The 16,149-nt window shown below is 51.9% G+C and overlaps 1 protein-coding gene across 2 annotated transcripts; it reads left to right on the top strand.

Annotated features, from left to right (window-relative positions):
* Positions 1 to 231: 231 nt before the first annotated feature.
* On the top strand, positions 232 to 9,977 carry LOC119107565 (protein mothers against dpp). Of its 2 annotated transcripts, none has more exons than XM_037231051.1 (8): positions 232 to 339; positions 2,604 to 2,851; positions 3,276 to 3,447; positions 5,435 to 5,621; positions 6,146 to 6,335; positions 7,199 to 7,397; positions 8,015 to 8,255; positions 8,971 to 9,977. In XM_037231051.1, the coding sequence occupies exons 2-8, from the start codon at positions 2,621 to 2,623 to the stop codon at positions 9,128 to 9,130; spliced, it is 1,380 nt and encodes a 459-aa protein (XP_037086946.1). In that variant the 5' UTR covers positions 232 to 339; positions 2,604 to 2,620; the 3' UTR covers positions 9,131 to 9,977. The 2 variants fall into 2 exon arrangements, with proteins under 2 accessions (XP_037086946.1, XP_037086947.1); XM_037231052.1 differs by lacking the exon at positions 232 to 339 and adding an exon at positions 365 to 604.
* Positions 9,978 to 16,149: the final 6,172 nt, after the last annotated feature.

The following is a 16,149-nucleotide window of genomic DNA, read 5'->3' as shown; positions in this document are numbered from 1 at the left end:
CCTGCTGGCGCCAGCTAGGCGGAGTCACGACGAGCCGGCGCCGTCCAGATGCTGCGGATGACCACTACACAAACATAGTTCTGGCTAATATTGCTCACACATGGGGTCCAGGGAAAGTATTCCGTCACAGGATTACCTTTTGGATCAAAAAGTATTTTTTAGGCTGTTAAGATTTACAAACAGCAGAAGTTTATTCAAATTAGGAGCATGCTGTGTGTAAACAACCTTGGGAGTCGCGGCGCCCAAGGAGCAGCGGCGGCGTTGGCCTCGGTGAGACTGGTGGGGTTCGCGGAACCGTGCGCTGGCCTGCATAGTAAATTTTCTCGCAACCTGTGTGAGGTAAGCTGCCGTAGGCGGACATACGTGAGGAATTTCCAGGATGTGCGAGTGTTATGGTGATAGGTGATAGTTGGTAAATGTGGTTATGGTCCGCGGGGCTGCCTGGGTTGTTTGACCCCGTCGCCATGGTTGTGCCAGGCATGAATCACCCGAAAATCTAGCGGGCAGCCTTCGCGGGAAAGCCGATGAGTGCCGCCAGTTACTCACCAGGGCTTGGGTGTATCGGTCGCAGTTGTAAGTCGGCGTTTTCGAAAGTGAGGGATAAGTAAGTGACCGGCAGCACAGTGATTGTGATGTTGAGTCATAGTGTTAGACACCTGAGGCGGAGTATCCTGATAGCGCCTTCTGATTCATCACCCAAAGTCTGTTGAATGATGTATTCATGTCCAATTTTAGCCAGTACTGCATATTGTACTTTCTCACTACTTGGTTGCTGTTGTGAGCTACATTTTATATATTTGGGATGATTTTTAGCTTATGTTGCATGTGTCACTAACCCTGTGCTTTGGGCTGGCGGTTCTAGTGTTGATGTGTTGTCAACATGGTTCACAACTTCTTTTTATGAACATGCTTGTGAACTTCCTCAAAAAAGGTTCACAAACTTCCATGAAGTGCTTATGTACCTTTCATGTATATACATGAAGTATTTTCTGCATATATATATATATATATATATATATATATATATATATATATATATATATATGTATCTAGATAGATATTGAACATTTGTATTCTGCATATTTCCATGCCTCTAGTAATACAGATTTCTCAAAGATCTAGCAAGATATGTTGATGCCAGCATTGTCCAAAACTTTGTTTTGCATTTTAATCAAGAAAGGCTGATTTTGCAAAAATTACCTGAAAGATTGCCAAAATTATGCTGCTCATTCACAATGGCTACATTCACAGAAATTCTGTGCCAGTGCTAAAGCAAAGTGCAAAAAATCATGCTTCTTTAACTGGTATTGTTTAGCAAAGGTACAGCGAATGTTCAGTAGGTACTTTCTTTTGAAGTTTTTATAATCCATAGATTGCTTGGGACCAAGTATGCCAGAAAATGGTCATGTTCTCTTCATGGATCCCTCTCCAACTTTGAGAGGCAAGTGGGCTAAAACTGAGGAGGAATTGATTTGTTAGGGTATTTTGCATGCAGCTTCAGTCATTTTTCATTGTTCCTTTAACTCATTTTGCATAACCACATGCATGTACTTGGCCTGTTGTGAAATTGCAACAGTTGATTTGTGTGCCCAAAATATTGTAGCTATGTAGCTATATTTTTGCAATATCATTGTTTCAAGTCTAAATTAACTAACTTTTGGTCTTGGTCTGGTGTAGGTAATAATCCAAACTCTGTATTCATTGCATGCAGTCACATGTGAATGCTGGTGTCAGTGTTGTTTTTTAAAGCATTTTTCTAACTTAGAGAAGTAGAAGTAAGACAGTGCTTGTAGCAGGGCAGGAGGTGATACTGCCAGCTTACCTTAGACTACAGGTGTAGAAAGAAGTGAAAATGTAATGCTAGGTGCACAAGTTATAATAGAATGTTGTCAAAGGGGATAAGTTAAACTTCTGTTGGATGTCAAACTATGCATGTTTTGCTCTTTGGCTTATTCTGTAATTGGTCCAGACCATATGCTTCCCAAAATTATATTCCTTCCCAATTTGTGTTTGATCCTGCTTTGCCGGAAACCAGTCCTGAGTCATAGTTTTTGGCATTGTTTCTGATTCTGATGGGATATGAAAGCATCCTGGCACTAGTTTATGGAATCAGTCATTTCACTGATGATTTGGGCAGCATAACAACATAGCTCAGACTTTATCTCAAAATAAGATGTTGGGAAAAATAAATACCATGCTGAAACAAAAATTTAGTTGATGCAGGGACCAGTGCTGACAACAGGATGAACCACAGGTTTGAATCCTTTTTTTGAAGTTTGTGACATAGCTCACATTTTGTGACATATTTATCAATGTGATTTTACAGTTGACCTGTAATTCTTTGGAATACAGGGCATAAATCAGTTTATCATAAGCATGCCAGTATTTTTGTGGCAGTACTGATTATTGGTAAGCATTCATTGGTGAAGGTCATGACTATGCCAAACTTTGCAACATATCTTTGCACACAAAGCACTAGTTTGTACCAATTTTAATGGATGTGTACAAATCTTTATAATTCAATCTCCACATCACAGGGCCTTGTATGCAAATCTGGATAAGAAATCCAGCCTCAAATATGACTTCCTGCTTCTGTCCCACAGAGTGAGTATCAGGCACAATGTCAGGCCTGAACAGCCTGTTCACATTTACCAGTCCAGCTGTGAAGAAGCTGCTGGGCTGGAAGCAGGGTGACGAGGAGGAGAAATGGGCTGAGAAGGCAGTGGATGCACTTGTCAAGAAGCTGAAGAAGACCAAGGGTGCACTGGAGGACCTGGAGAATGCGCTCAGCAAGCCTGGACAGCGCACCAAGTGCGTCACCATCGCGCGGAGCCTGGACGGCCGACTGCAGGTGAGGGAAGCAGGGAGAGATGGGACTGCAGGGATCAGGGGGCCTGGTTGAACTGTCTGCTTTTGTCAGGTAAAACATGAATCAATAGTTCTTCGTGACATTTAATGTGTCTAAAAGGTAACTTAAGCCAGGCTGGCAGCCTTGGGGCCGTATGTGGCACGATGGTACCCTGCCTGATGAACTGTGGCCTTCCTGACTACCCGTCCCCTCCCCCCCCCCCCCCCCTCCACCTGACGAAACGCGACCCTCCTGATGAGCATGCTCCTCCTGACGAGCCACGCCCCTTCTGATGATCCGCCTCACGTCTGACGAGCTGTTTTCCTTCTGTCCAATTGGCTGGACGAGCCATGGCCGCCTGACAAACTGTCCCCCCACCTGCCTGGGGAGCGGCCCCGCCTGACGCGCCGGCCCGGTCCGGTCTCAGGTGTCCCATCGCAAGGGCCTGCCGCACGTGATCTACTGCCGCGTCTGGCGCTGGCCCGACCTGCAGTCGCACCACGAGCTGAAGCCGGTCGAGGACTGCGCCTACCCCTTCACGGCCAAGCAGAAGGACGTTTGCATCAACCCGTACCACTACCGGCGCGTCGAGAGTCCCGGTGAGGGGGCCGCGCGCGGCTCGGTGGCTGCTGCTGCTGCAGGCGCCGGCGGCACAGGACGCGTTTGTAGTGCGCTTTGCACGGAGTGTTGTGAACAGGTTGTCTGGTGCGCATGTTGTGGCATTGTTTCATTATAAAGTTTTGTGAATTCACGACCACTACAGCTGGAAGGAATGGTGGGAATTGGCAGATTGTCACACATTCATCTTCAGTGAGAATTGCATCAATCATACTGTTTCAACTGGTGGTGGTGGACAGCTGTATCAGATGTGTGCATGGTGCAGTTAGAATCATTACAGTCAAAACCTCGTACAAAAGCATATTGTTGCACACTATCACTTCAGCATATTGTTGTACACCATCACTTCAGCTAAAGATGATGATGAATGTGTCCCGAAAAACAGATCGTACTTTGATTTGATGTGATTTGATCATGACAAATGTATTTTCACATAAGCAGGCATAGTTGGTGTAACCTTCGCCATAGCAATCGCGCTAGACTTCATCCGTCACAATTCAAATTTCCCCTAGATATGAAATTCAGTTATCCTGCATGGTGCAAAGGAGGCCTTTATCTGGAATCAATGTTGTTCTGCCGTAAGGTCTGCACACGTCACTGGCACGACTTTGCCAGGAGCGTACGAGGTCTTGTTTCTTACCTTCGTGAGGTGTCATTTCGACGTCATTCGTGCACAAATGAATGCTCACTCCTAAAACGTATCCTTTCCTCATAGTGTATACCTTCAACCAACTATTGGGCCGGAGTCATTTCCATTTGTGCGTGCTGGCATGCACTCACCCCGCATTACCCACGCGCGTCAACATTGCCTGTACGCCACCGTTAACGACGACCTGGCGCCACCTCCGACCCCCGTGGCGTGCCTGGGTGAGTCAGCGTCGCCCGGGCCCGGGGCGGGGGCGTACCAGATCCTGTCGGCACTGCTGCTGCCACCCTGCCCCAACACAGGCCTGATATTCCGGCGGTACTCTATCGTCTGGGATGTTCTTTCGCTGGGGATAGCTCTCTGCCATCTCTCGTGCGTTGTAACACTGTTCATCGTCTTCCCATGCTGTGACAGTGCTAAACATCTTCCCGCTCTGTAACCCCGTTCGCTGTCTTCCCACACTGACCCTGCTCGCCGCCTTCCTGCGTTGTGATCCTTGTCGACGTCTTCCTGAGCTGTGACCCTGCTCGCCGTCTTCCCGTGCTGTGACACTGCTCGTCTTCCCGCGCTGTGGCACTGCTCATCTTCCCGCACTGTGTGACACTGCTCATCTTCCCGCGCTGTAACACTGTTCATCTTCCCGCGCTGTGACACTGCCCATCTTCCCGCAATCTTTGACATCGCTCGTTTTCTCGCGCTGTGACACTGCTTATCTTCACGCGCTGTGTGACACTGGTAATCTTCCCGTATTGTGTGACACTGGTAATCTTCCTGCACTGTATGTCAATGCTAATCTTCCCACACTGTGACACTGGTAATCGTCCTGCACTGTGTGCCACTGCACATCTTCCCGCGCTGATACTGCTCATTTTCCCACACTATGACACTGTTCATCTTCCCTCACTGTGATCCTGCTCGCCATCTTCCCGCGCCGTCACCCTGCTCGTAGCGGCAGTCCGCCACCCGAGCGCACTCTTCTCGTGTTCCCCGCTCCGTCCCGCAAACCCCCCCCCCCCCCCCCCGCCCCCTGCAACTGACTAACGGGACTGTGTGACTGTAAAAGTTTGCACTGTAGCCATGGCGCTCCCACGTTCCTTTCAGCAGCGCTGTGACCTGGAAACAGTCACATCGCCGTTGTCTCCGTATTCTCGGGGCCCAGCCGACGAAGTGCCGCTGGGGGCGCCGTCCTCTCCCGTCTGCAGTACTGTGAATCTAACCCTGGCCTTCACGTCGATAGCGCAACTCCCGCTCTGATACGTTACTGCGCTCTCCCATGCCGGTCCCGGCACGTATGTAGACTGACACTGCGCCGCTGTCGGCAGTGCTGCCGCCGGTTCTGGTGCCGCGCCACAGCGAGTTCGCGCCCGGCCACTCGATGCTGCAGTTCCAGCCGCCGCCGCCGCCACTTCCCGAGCCCATGATGCCGCACAATGTCAGCTTCGGCAGCCAGGGCTTCGGCCAGCCGAGCTCGCCGCCCAACGGGGCGCCCTCCCCGCTCTCCTCCATCCCGTGAGCATTTGACCTCTACTGAATGCACGCTTGCGGTTGCGTTAACTATCGTGTGATAATTTCGTTTCCTTACTGTGAGCGATTCGTGCCGCGATGATCTTGGAAATCCCTAGTGGTGACATGTCCAACGAGATTGATGGATAGACTGCCATTTTTCCGTCGTGCTTTGCTTGTTGCATCCTGGGGACACGTCAAAAACCGTTGTACGTGCCCTGATGTGTGTGATCCGTCTCTCGCCCTGTCGCACGGGAGCTGTGAAGGCGCGTGTCCACATCGTCTTTCCTTACTCAGCAGTCTGAAGCGGCGCGGCGCCCTAGTCCACTTCTGTACCGTACGGCCCCTGCGGCGGCACTGTCTCGCCGGTGCCGTCCCGCGCTGCCGCGTGGTGCTCGGCGCCGGTGCGGTGTGACGGTGTTGCCCTCGGCCTCGCGCTGGCCGGCGCGGCGTGTGTGGACGTGCCGTGTCGCTCTGACCGCGTCGGCCTCTGTGCGACGCGCGTGACGCCGCCGCGGCCCGCCCGGCAGGTCGGTGGGCTCGCCGAGCTCGGTGGCGTCGGACCCGCAGTCGCCGTTCGGCCTACAGGCCGGCACCCCGCCGCCTGCCTACAGTCAGCAGGACGAGGGTCCCGCCTCGGCCGTGGCGGGCGGCTCCACGCGCATGGACACCAGCACCAGCACGCTCATCCCCACAGACGTGCAGCCCATCACATTCCAGGTGCGGTCCGCGGCGTGCCGTGGTGGTGACCGCTCACTCAGCCGCTCACTCAGCCAGGGCCAAACGACGAACCAGCAACTGGCTGGGCCGAAGACACTGAGCATTTGAGATGGGACCGATTGTAGGTCCGGTGTGCTGGTTCGCGTTTGAAACGGGGCTGCTCATGTATCTGTTCAGTGTGTGCCGATCAGGAATTGCAATGTCGAAGTTCGGTGTGAACGAGATCGCTCGCCATCGCTGGGGCACCCCATCTTCGCAAGGTTATCCCGGCCCGATTTCAAACGTTGCTCTGGCCACATTTCGAACATGACCAATCAATAGCCTTGAAAGGCACAGCGCTCCTTCCAGCACGTTAACAGATCACGACCAGTGAGTCTGGGGCTGGTTTTTATGTCGGATCTGAACGGGGCTCAGACGGCCGTCGCATTCCGGACGTATCCCTCGTTCGTTGAAAGAAAACCAAGCCCATCGCATTCCCTACGTGTCCACCAATCACAGGGTCGTAAACAGGCTCCACTCCAATTACTTAAAACGTATCATTGGCGAGTCTGGCATGCTTTCGAAACCCAGTGCACGAAATTTCAAACATTCGACCACGAGACCATTAGCGGTCTGCAGCCTCCAATTACGGAGCGCTCTCACCGCAAAACGCGACCAAACGCTCAGACGTACGCCCATGCAATGCGGCTTCTGCTGTTCATCAAGCATAGCGCTCAGACTTTCCCCGCATTGTTTTCATTTTCCTCCCGTGCATGTGCTCAGCGACCCCCGCTGTCCCTGTCGTACCCCGCAAAAGCTGCACGCACATTCTTCCCCCCCCCCCCCCGCTGTGGCATCGACTCACGTTTGTCCTCCCGCTGCAGGAGCCGAATTGCTGGTCGAGCATCGCCTACTACGAGCTGAACAACCGCGTGGGCGAGGTGTTCCACGCGGCCGTCCACTCGGTCGTGGTGGACGGCTTCACCGACCCCAACAACAAGGCGGACCGCTTCTGCCTCGGCCAGCTGTCCAACGTCAACCGCAACTCAACCATCGAGAGCACGCGCAAACACATCGGCAAAGGTCAGCCCCCCCCCCCTTCCCCCGGCGGCGGCGGCGGTGGCGCCACCGCCGCCGGTGACATGGTCCTTCTGTGGCGTGCACGTGTGTTTGGCTGAGGGCGGTCGGCAGCTGTCAACTCCGAGTAGGCGGCGGAAGCCCGATGGGGCGTTGGATTCTGTTAATGACGCAAACATGGTGCTTTCGAGATGAGGCGGTCCTCCGGCGCAACGCTTCTGTTTTGGATGTCAATTTTGCCACCCACTCTTGTGCTTAATTCCGTAAAAATCTTCTCGCTGTGAGATGTTTCGTTTTTAATTTCTGAACGCCTATGCTGGTTGCGCAATCTTTTATCATTTGCCATGGAGTATCGGCGATAACTCAGTGATCTGATTCCGGCCATTAGTTCTGTAAATCCTTGAGTTTTCACTGGTCGCTGGTAATGTGGAACGGTAATGCATTTATAGTTTCGATTTCGATTGAGCGTATTTTGTATGCCGCGAGCCAGAGGCGCTCGGACGAAGCCCTGATGCGCAGTTTCGCGGCCTTTGCCTGACCGTTGACGGCGGCTGCCGGCGGTGTGGCATGCTGAAACCCCGTCCGAGGTGCCGGGCGTGACGCCGGTCGCCGTCTCCCTCCAGGCGTGCACCTGTACTACGTGGGCGGTGAGGTGTACGCCGAGTGTCTCTCCGACTCGGCCATCTTCGTGCAGTCCCGCAACTGCAACCACCACCACGGCTTCCATCCGTCGACCGTCTGTAAGATCCCGGCCGGCTGCAGCCTCAAGATCTTCAACAACCAGGAATTCGCTCAGTTGCTCTCGCAAAGCGTCAACCACGGCTACGAGGCCGTGTTCGAGCTGACCAAGATGTGCACCATCAGGTGAGGGGCGTAGGACTGCCGGCCAATTCGCACCGCTATCGCGGGTGGTGGTGATCGGAAGGGGGGGGGGGCGTATTGCGAGAAACAAGGTCGTGTGGGGGAGCTGCTCGGCGGTTCGTCGGTACGTGGAAAAGGCCGTCTTTTCACAAACGTATGTTTTGGTCCACGTGCCGTTGTTCTCAGGTAGAACGATTCTGTTACACGCTGGAATTGCGATCACTCAGCATGGGGGGGTTCTGACGCTCTGGCGGTGTCACTCGGCCCGAGAACGAAAATATAATCCCTGTCACAGACGGCCGTGATGTGTCGTTGGCAGCGCACTGATCGCTAGCACGCTTGGCGCATGTACCCAATTAGCCCATGTAGGCTTCGCATTCAGGAAGCGAGCTTTGCGCGGTGTGAAATCGTCCTGATACGGTCAATCGCTGGCAAGTTAACTTTTGGTAACGTGCATGCGGTTGTTAAAGCGTTAATTTAAAACAAATTCTCTGGTTTATCTGGTTTACCAGAGAACAAGAATGTTTTGTACAAGTCTGTGTCATTTTGTGCTAAGTTCATGACGACTGACGCACCGGGCTTCACGACGGCACAGTGAAAGCGCCCGAAGCCCCGCGACTCATCAAGCAATAACACCCGGCGTTCGTACTCCGAGCCCAAGATCAGTGAAAATGTGTATTATCTCGTGGTGTGACGCCAGGGCCGTCTGCCTTTGCAGGATGTCGTTCGTGAAGGGCTGGGGCGCCGAGTACCACCGCCAGGACGTGACGTCCACGCCCTGCTGGATCGAGATCCACCTGCACGGGCCGCTCCAGTGGTTGGACAAGGTGCTCACGCAGATGGGCTCCCCCCACAACGCCATCTCCAGCGTGTCGTGATCCGGGCGGCCGCCGAGCGCACTGCGATCTCACCCGGCCGCCGCAAGGTGGCGGCACTGGCGTCACGCTCGTCCGCGCGTCTCGCCCGGCGAGCAAGGCGCGCTGCGTTATCATACCGCTTCTCATCCGCTCGTGTGGGTGGGTGCCTCATGGCGTCTGTGCATTCTTGGTCATTTCGGTTAGTTTGCGATTAGATGATGACGCGAGTAGGTACCGCCGTGGAATAGAGCGTACGCATGGTAATAGCGATGCGCTCGCCCGTTGACCTAGTTCTGCGCTTGCCGTCGTGGCAGTGGCGGTGTCGGCGCCTGTGCTGTTGGCCGTCTCGACAAGGGCGTCGTCTTTGTTATGCTGGCTGGATCGGTGGAATTCGTGCGATATATGTGCCATGTGCAGATCCCGTGTGACCGCGGTGTCTCCGAATTCCCACAAGCTTGGGAACTCTTGGACCGCTTGGTGCGCTGCTTATTTGGGGTAGGGTGGGAGTGGCGAAGCGGAGGGAGGGGCATGAAGCCATGGCCTTTTAGACCACGTGTGAACTGTAGACAATCATCGACCTGGTGCAAATCATCTATCTTATATCTTAATTGACCGCCTTTTGGCATCTTAACACCGAGTGAGTGGCGCGTGCTGCGAATGTGCTGTGCTGTAGCTGGTTTTGTACATACTCTGGACGCGTCACGACGGATCTCCTGTCGCAGGGCGCGTGTCGCCGGACACAAGCCGACGCGTCGAGCCGATGCCCTGGGCCGGCGCCAGGTGGCGCGCACGTGCACCGCTCCGCTTGTGCTCGTGCTTCCCGTCCATCGAAACGTGCTTTGCGTCAATACACTTTTATACGTCTTGCTGTTGGGTGTGGTATGCTTCGATACTTGGGAAAAGACTTGTTTAGCGCGGTCCTGGCCGAACTGCCGAAGTAAACTGCCGAACTGTTCTCAACTGCTCTGCGGCGGCCGCACCGCCAGGAGCCCGGCCTGATTTCGCGCCCTGGCTCACTTCTCGCGTTTTAACGTGACGCGTAGTTAGAGCGTTCGAGATGGCATCTGGCGTCCCAGACGTCTGGCGCTCGGTCAGTGTCGTGATTCGCGGGCGGAACGGCGCAGATGCTCTCGCCGTGAACAGCGGGGCGCTCGTGCACGCAGTACCCGGGGGCTCGTCACGGCGTAACGGCTGCCCAACGCTCCAAGATAGAGACTGAGCTCCAAGATAGAGACTCCAACCCAACCCCACCAGCTGAATGACTGGTGGGGTTGGGTTGCTGTCTATTATGAAACATGGGATTTGAATACTGGACTTCCTCGAAGTGTGGGTAAAACGCCTGTTAAGGGTGGGCGCGCCTGTAAATCGTAAAGTGCAGTGTCTGACATCGACATTTTCACTTTAAATTCAAGGTCATCTGGATTTGAATCGCTTGTGCCTTTCGTTCTGTATGTGGGCCCGAAAGCTGCTATTCGGCGGCCTCCTATGTGCAGATGCGACAGCTCCTTTACGCAGTTATGTTTGGACCTGATGGGCATAATGACCATTGCCTATTGGAGCGCAGGAATTGCGCTGCCAAATTTGCCTGCCCAATAACGGAGTGTCATTACTGGCAAGATTACCTACAAAATGTACTCCAATGTGTTCTGCAAAGCTTGAGAAAGATTGAGAAAGTTTAGTGGGACAACTTTATTCCTAAATGGCCCGAAATCGACATGCCTCATCCCAGCACGGTTTTCGCTCCCGACTCTCCCCAGAAGCCACGCTCCTTACTGTATCTGACTATATCCTTGGTGTCACTGACGAACAGGAACTTACCGTGTTCTGCTTTCTGTATCTTTCCAGATATTTTGATGCAATCGACCACACAAAGCTTCTCACAAACTTCAAGCCTATTCTATCGATCCTACCTGGATCCCTTCTTACCTTCCTGGTCATACCCAATGTGCATGTAGTTTTGATTGGCGTGATAACCGACACCTTTCCAAGCCCCTGCCAATCCTATCGGTGTATTCCAAGGATCCTCTTTTGTCCCACCCCTCTTCCATATTCCTGCCAACGTTACGTCCCCGTTCGCCCTCGGCGCGCACGTGGTTCAGTACACTGACGATATCCAAGTTTCGTTACCTGGAAAACGGACTGCCTCCGACAGCTCACTGCTTCAATGGAACAGACACTTGAGGTTTTTGACATCTGATTCCACTCCCACGGTCTGGAAAGTAAATACTGGTAAAACGGAGCATGCTGTCTGTGGTTGCCGTCAAAATTGCGGCCTTTCGGTTCCGCGACGACGCAATGCGTGAGGACCCCACCGTGAGGAGCCTTGGTACACTGTTGACAATCACCTCACCTGGTCTCCCACGTATCTGTCTTCGTCCAAAAAGCAGCGGTATCCTCATCGGGCTGTTCCACGTGCGTCATCAGATCCCGCCTGACCTTCTGCCTGCCCTGGTCAATGCCTTGGTCCTCTTTTACGGCCGACATTGCCTCGCCGTCTGTGGCAACGGATCGGAGAAAACAAACAACGCCCCTAAAAGATCTTGAACTTTGCGCTGCGCGTTATCTCCGGCCGTCGCAACTGAGATCATATTTCGGCCGTGCGTGAGGAACTAGACTGGTCTGCTGCCAGTCAGTTCTACCAACGGCGATCTAAACTTGCTTCACAAAATACGTGCTACCGGCGAGCCGTAAACGCTTGCCCTAGCTCTGTCGCGCGTGGGGGCGGAGGCGGGCAGGGGGCGCCTCATGTAAAGCATCACGCAGCTTTACAACGTTGTACCTCCAACGCTCCTCACTTTGCCACTCGCGTCTTAAGGCGGAGATCTTCCAACGTTCGGAGATATTAAAGCAAGCATCAGATCCAATGAAATAAGCTCGCTTACGACTATTGGTTTACTTATAAATGAAAAAGACTGCTCCACGCAACATATTTTTTATTTCGTGAATATGCTCCTCATGAGAAAATCGCCTCCATTGCATTCACTCATAGTCACCTAAATATCGCCGAGAGATGGCAGCACGGTAATGGAAGTGTTCGCTGAGCTAAATATCTGTTTTCGGTGAGCACTCATTTCAAACATACACCTTCTCACTAAGTTTATGTTCGCCTCTTCCCGCTCCCGGCTATGGGGAGGCGTGGTAGGTACAGGAGGGACGAAACTGTCTCGGATTCCAACTCGGCCTCTGACGTAGGTACTTCCATGGCTAGCGACGACGGCAGTGCCGCTAGTCCAGCTTCGGCCGCCTCTTCATCTGATGACCCTCTCGCGCCCCAGACCCGTTTCATTGGTTTGGACACTTCTGCCACAACTTCTGGACTGCTCCCATCCTTCCGCCCAACGTCTCTAACTCCGACCCTCGTCCGACTTCGACCACTCCGGTGCCTGCTCGATCTACCGCTGACCCTTGCTTGATCATGAGCAGAGGTCGTCATAGCTGTGAGCCCATTCTTGACCCAATCGGCTCTTGCGTCGTAGTGCAGCCTCGTAACGGGAACGTCTGATTTCGAAATAAACGTTTTCTGGCAATAAAAACAAATTGAGGATATCCGCGAACCCCTGCGATCTCCAAATTAAAGCTCCATCAAACGGAATGCTCGTCGTCAGAACAACCACGCGTGCACAAACTAAAACCCTATTGCAAAGCACCGAATATTGTGTAAGTATAATAGGTAAAAATGTTCCTTCGCTAGGCAAGAAACAACAAAAAAGGTACCATTTTCGCCCTTGGGCTCCGTTTCATGACGGAGGAGGAGATACTGGCGTAACTCAGAGCCGAACATGTTTGCCATGTCCAACAGCTGACGCTGTTCTGAGATGGACAGTGTCGGGACAGCAGCCTACTTGTTTTCACTTTTGCAACAGTCCGACTCTCAGAGACCCTCACAGATGCCTACCTCCGATATCACGTCAAAGTATTTACACCCAATCCTCTTAGGCGCTTCAATTGCTAACGGTTTGACACGGTAGCAAGTACCGCAAAACACGAGACATACGGGAAAAAATTTGTTTAGAAAAATAGCAGGTGGGTGTATCTTACCAGCAGGCACGACGCACTGTCGAAACAAAAATTCCACAAAATCATACCCGCAGGCAATAAAAATAGGTCTAACAGATAGGTAAGAGCAGATTAACAAAGATGGCTCCCGACAAGAGCATAGGACACTCCGTTCAACTAAGAAATGCTCACAACACAATGTGGAAGGCTCCTAAATGATCGAGCGGGCCGGAGCAGATTAACAGATACGATAAGAGCGTACGTTCCTCCATTCAAACAGGAAGTACCCAATACCTAATACAGACAGCCCCAAACGATCGAGTGTGCTCCAAGCAGGCTATCAGATAGGGCCCCCGACAGGAGCGTAGGACTCTCTATCAAAAACGAAGTACTCGAAATCCAGTTTGGATGGTGCCCTTAAGATCGACTGTATCCGAGCATGCTATCAGATGGCCCCCAACAGGAGCGTAGGGCCCTACATTCAAATATCAAAATCCAATGTGCAGGGACCCCGAACAATCTAGTGTGCCCGAACAGGTTAATTTGAAGGGCCCCGAACGACCGAGTGTGCCCCAGGAGGTTAACAGATGGGCCTCCAACAGGGGCGTGGGGCCCTAAGCAATAACGGAGAATTGGAAGAGTCTTAGACCAATGTGCAGGGCCCATGGGCACATCGTGAGTGTGTCGGTAGGTTAACCGAGACTAACGTGAATGGCCCCTGAACAAACGAGAATACCCCGGCAGGTTAAGGCCTATCACTTTCGCTTGCGAGTATTCTTGGTCGCGTGGGAGCCCAAAGGCCTTTAATTTTGTTGCGTTTGGGTGAAAAACCTGAATCTGTTCGGCCGGTTATGGGCCCTTCGCAGCCAAGGGCCCCTCGGGGTCCAAATGGGCATGACCACGTGCCCCTTCTGATCCGCTCCTGGTCGCTTCAACACCCTCCGTTGACCTCCCAACGTACAGTTCGGGTATCCACAAATGAACTTTCTCGACCGGCAGGTCTTTCTAACGCTTCTTCCAGGGATGCCCTTCATGGTATATCCTCGGAAAAGCCGTGCGGTGCCTAAAAAAAAATTGACGATTAGCTATGTCCTTCAAGCCGATGAGCTTCTCACGACAAGCACATAACCAACGGCAGCTTACAGCCTCGCACTGAACCTAATTCGCGTGGCGAGCATTCCATGCAATTTGTCCCAAATGACACGGCGCTTTATAACGTCGCATAACAGACTTATCACGTCCTTTGCGAGTTGCTGAGGCGAGCTACGATTCTTGCAACTAGCATTTTAGAGTAGCAGTAGATAAGCCTAGTTATCTGGTATTCTTTGCCGAAGAGTATGTGAAGTGAACCTTGGCTGAGAAATCCGTGAAAAGCACCGATCTGAGTGACATTGGAAAATCACGATGTCACGGTTACCACTGATTTGTGACGTCAGCGCAAATATTATATAGTTTGTAGCATATTTGTGCCACCTGTTAGAATCCATCCTGATTAAAGCCATTGCGTTTGGAAGCATTTTATGGTTCGACGTGCTCAGGCAGCAAAACGTCAATGTTTCGAGATGCGTTCCACATAAACTCACGCTGCAAACGTCAGCGAGTACAGACCAATACTAAGCTTCGAGATTCGCCCAACTGTGATGGTTCGCGTAATTTGTTTCTATTTTCGCAGTTTTGTCACCAAATAGCTCGCAAAAGTGTCAACTTTTGTCACCAATCATACCCGGTAAATCGATGGCTTTTTCACGCCTTGGCACCTGCCTTAATAATGCCGCCATGAAAGGCAATCCCACAAGAAGCGTTGCTTCTCTTAACTGATCCAAAACGCACTGTGCCAGCCGCTTTCGTTCAACAAACGTTCAACTAACTAGTGGCCATTAACCAACAGTCACTTCATTTACACGGGTGGTTCCAAGGTTAACGAGCACACTGGATGTTCAGTATTTTGCGGTGAACATACTATATAAATCATCGGTTACCGGATAGCACCTCAGATTATTTGCCTGAAAAATTTGCTCTTGCGTTAGAACACATTCAACAACACGATCAAACAGTGAGGACAATAGTGACCTCTTCAGATGCCAAGGCAGCTGTACAATCACTTATCGATCCAGATTATCACCATCTACTTGTCAACATCGCCGAGCTCTATCATATATTACAAACCTAGGATACGCACACAACTTTTGTGAATTCTAGGACACAGAGACATCCCGGGTAATGGACGGGCTGATAAACTAGCCAAAGAAGCTTTGAAAGCCCACCACACCACAAACGTCCCAGTCGATCAAACATCTATGCAGTCTTCAGTTCACACACTGACAAGCATTTTTGGCTGCGACGATGGACAGACGCCACCAGGACACAATTTCATGACAATGAACCCGACGTTACGCCTTGGCCAGTACCGTAAACATTTGGAAGAGAAGGTGTTGGCTCATCTAAGAATGGATCACACTACACCGACACACAGCCAAGTATGCTTGCAACACCGTCGTGCCTATTTTCAGCCGGGCAACCATCCACTTTCGGCAAACATATCATCATGGAGTGCACCAAACGTTCTTGCTCAAACATTCCTCACCTGCTAGACCTTTTCAACTTCCTCAGACATACCGACCTGCTCCAGGCAATGCAAAAGTCAATCACAAAGGTTTCTTTTTTTACTCACTTAACCACATTGCTCATTCAAAATCATATTCTCCAGGTGTGAAAGGGACCGAACGGCCCGGAGCGCCTCAAAAGGATACAATGAAACTGAGGTGTGTTGCATGTTTGCAGTTGACGTACTTCTGTGTGAGTGCTGCCACGATTGGTCTTTTAACATGTCTCATCTCCTTACCTGATCGATTTGATACTCGGAATAGCCATTCCTTGTTGGAGTGCTTTAAACGTCAATACATACATACATACATACTCCTAACGCACGGCAATGGTCCTGCCTACTGCATTGGGACGCGAGCTCGTCAAAGACGTTCGGACGCGAGGCCGTTTTCTCAAAAACGCGGCGGGCCGGCCAGTAGAAGAGGAGGGTCTCGAGGACC

This window comes from Pollicipes pollicipes, unplaced genomic scaffold (genome assembly GCF_011947565.3).
Source record: "Pollicipes pollicipes isolate AB1234 unplaced genomic scaffold, Ppol_2.1 Scaffold_6686;HRSCAF=7923_pilon_pilon_pilon, whole genome shotgun sequence".
Taxonomy (NCBI): Eukaryota; Metazoa; Arthropoda; class Thecostraca; order Pollicipedomorpha; family Pollicipedidae; genus Pollicipes; species Pollicipes pollicipes.
This window is presented reverse-complemented; position numbering and strand designations above follow the sequence as displayed.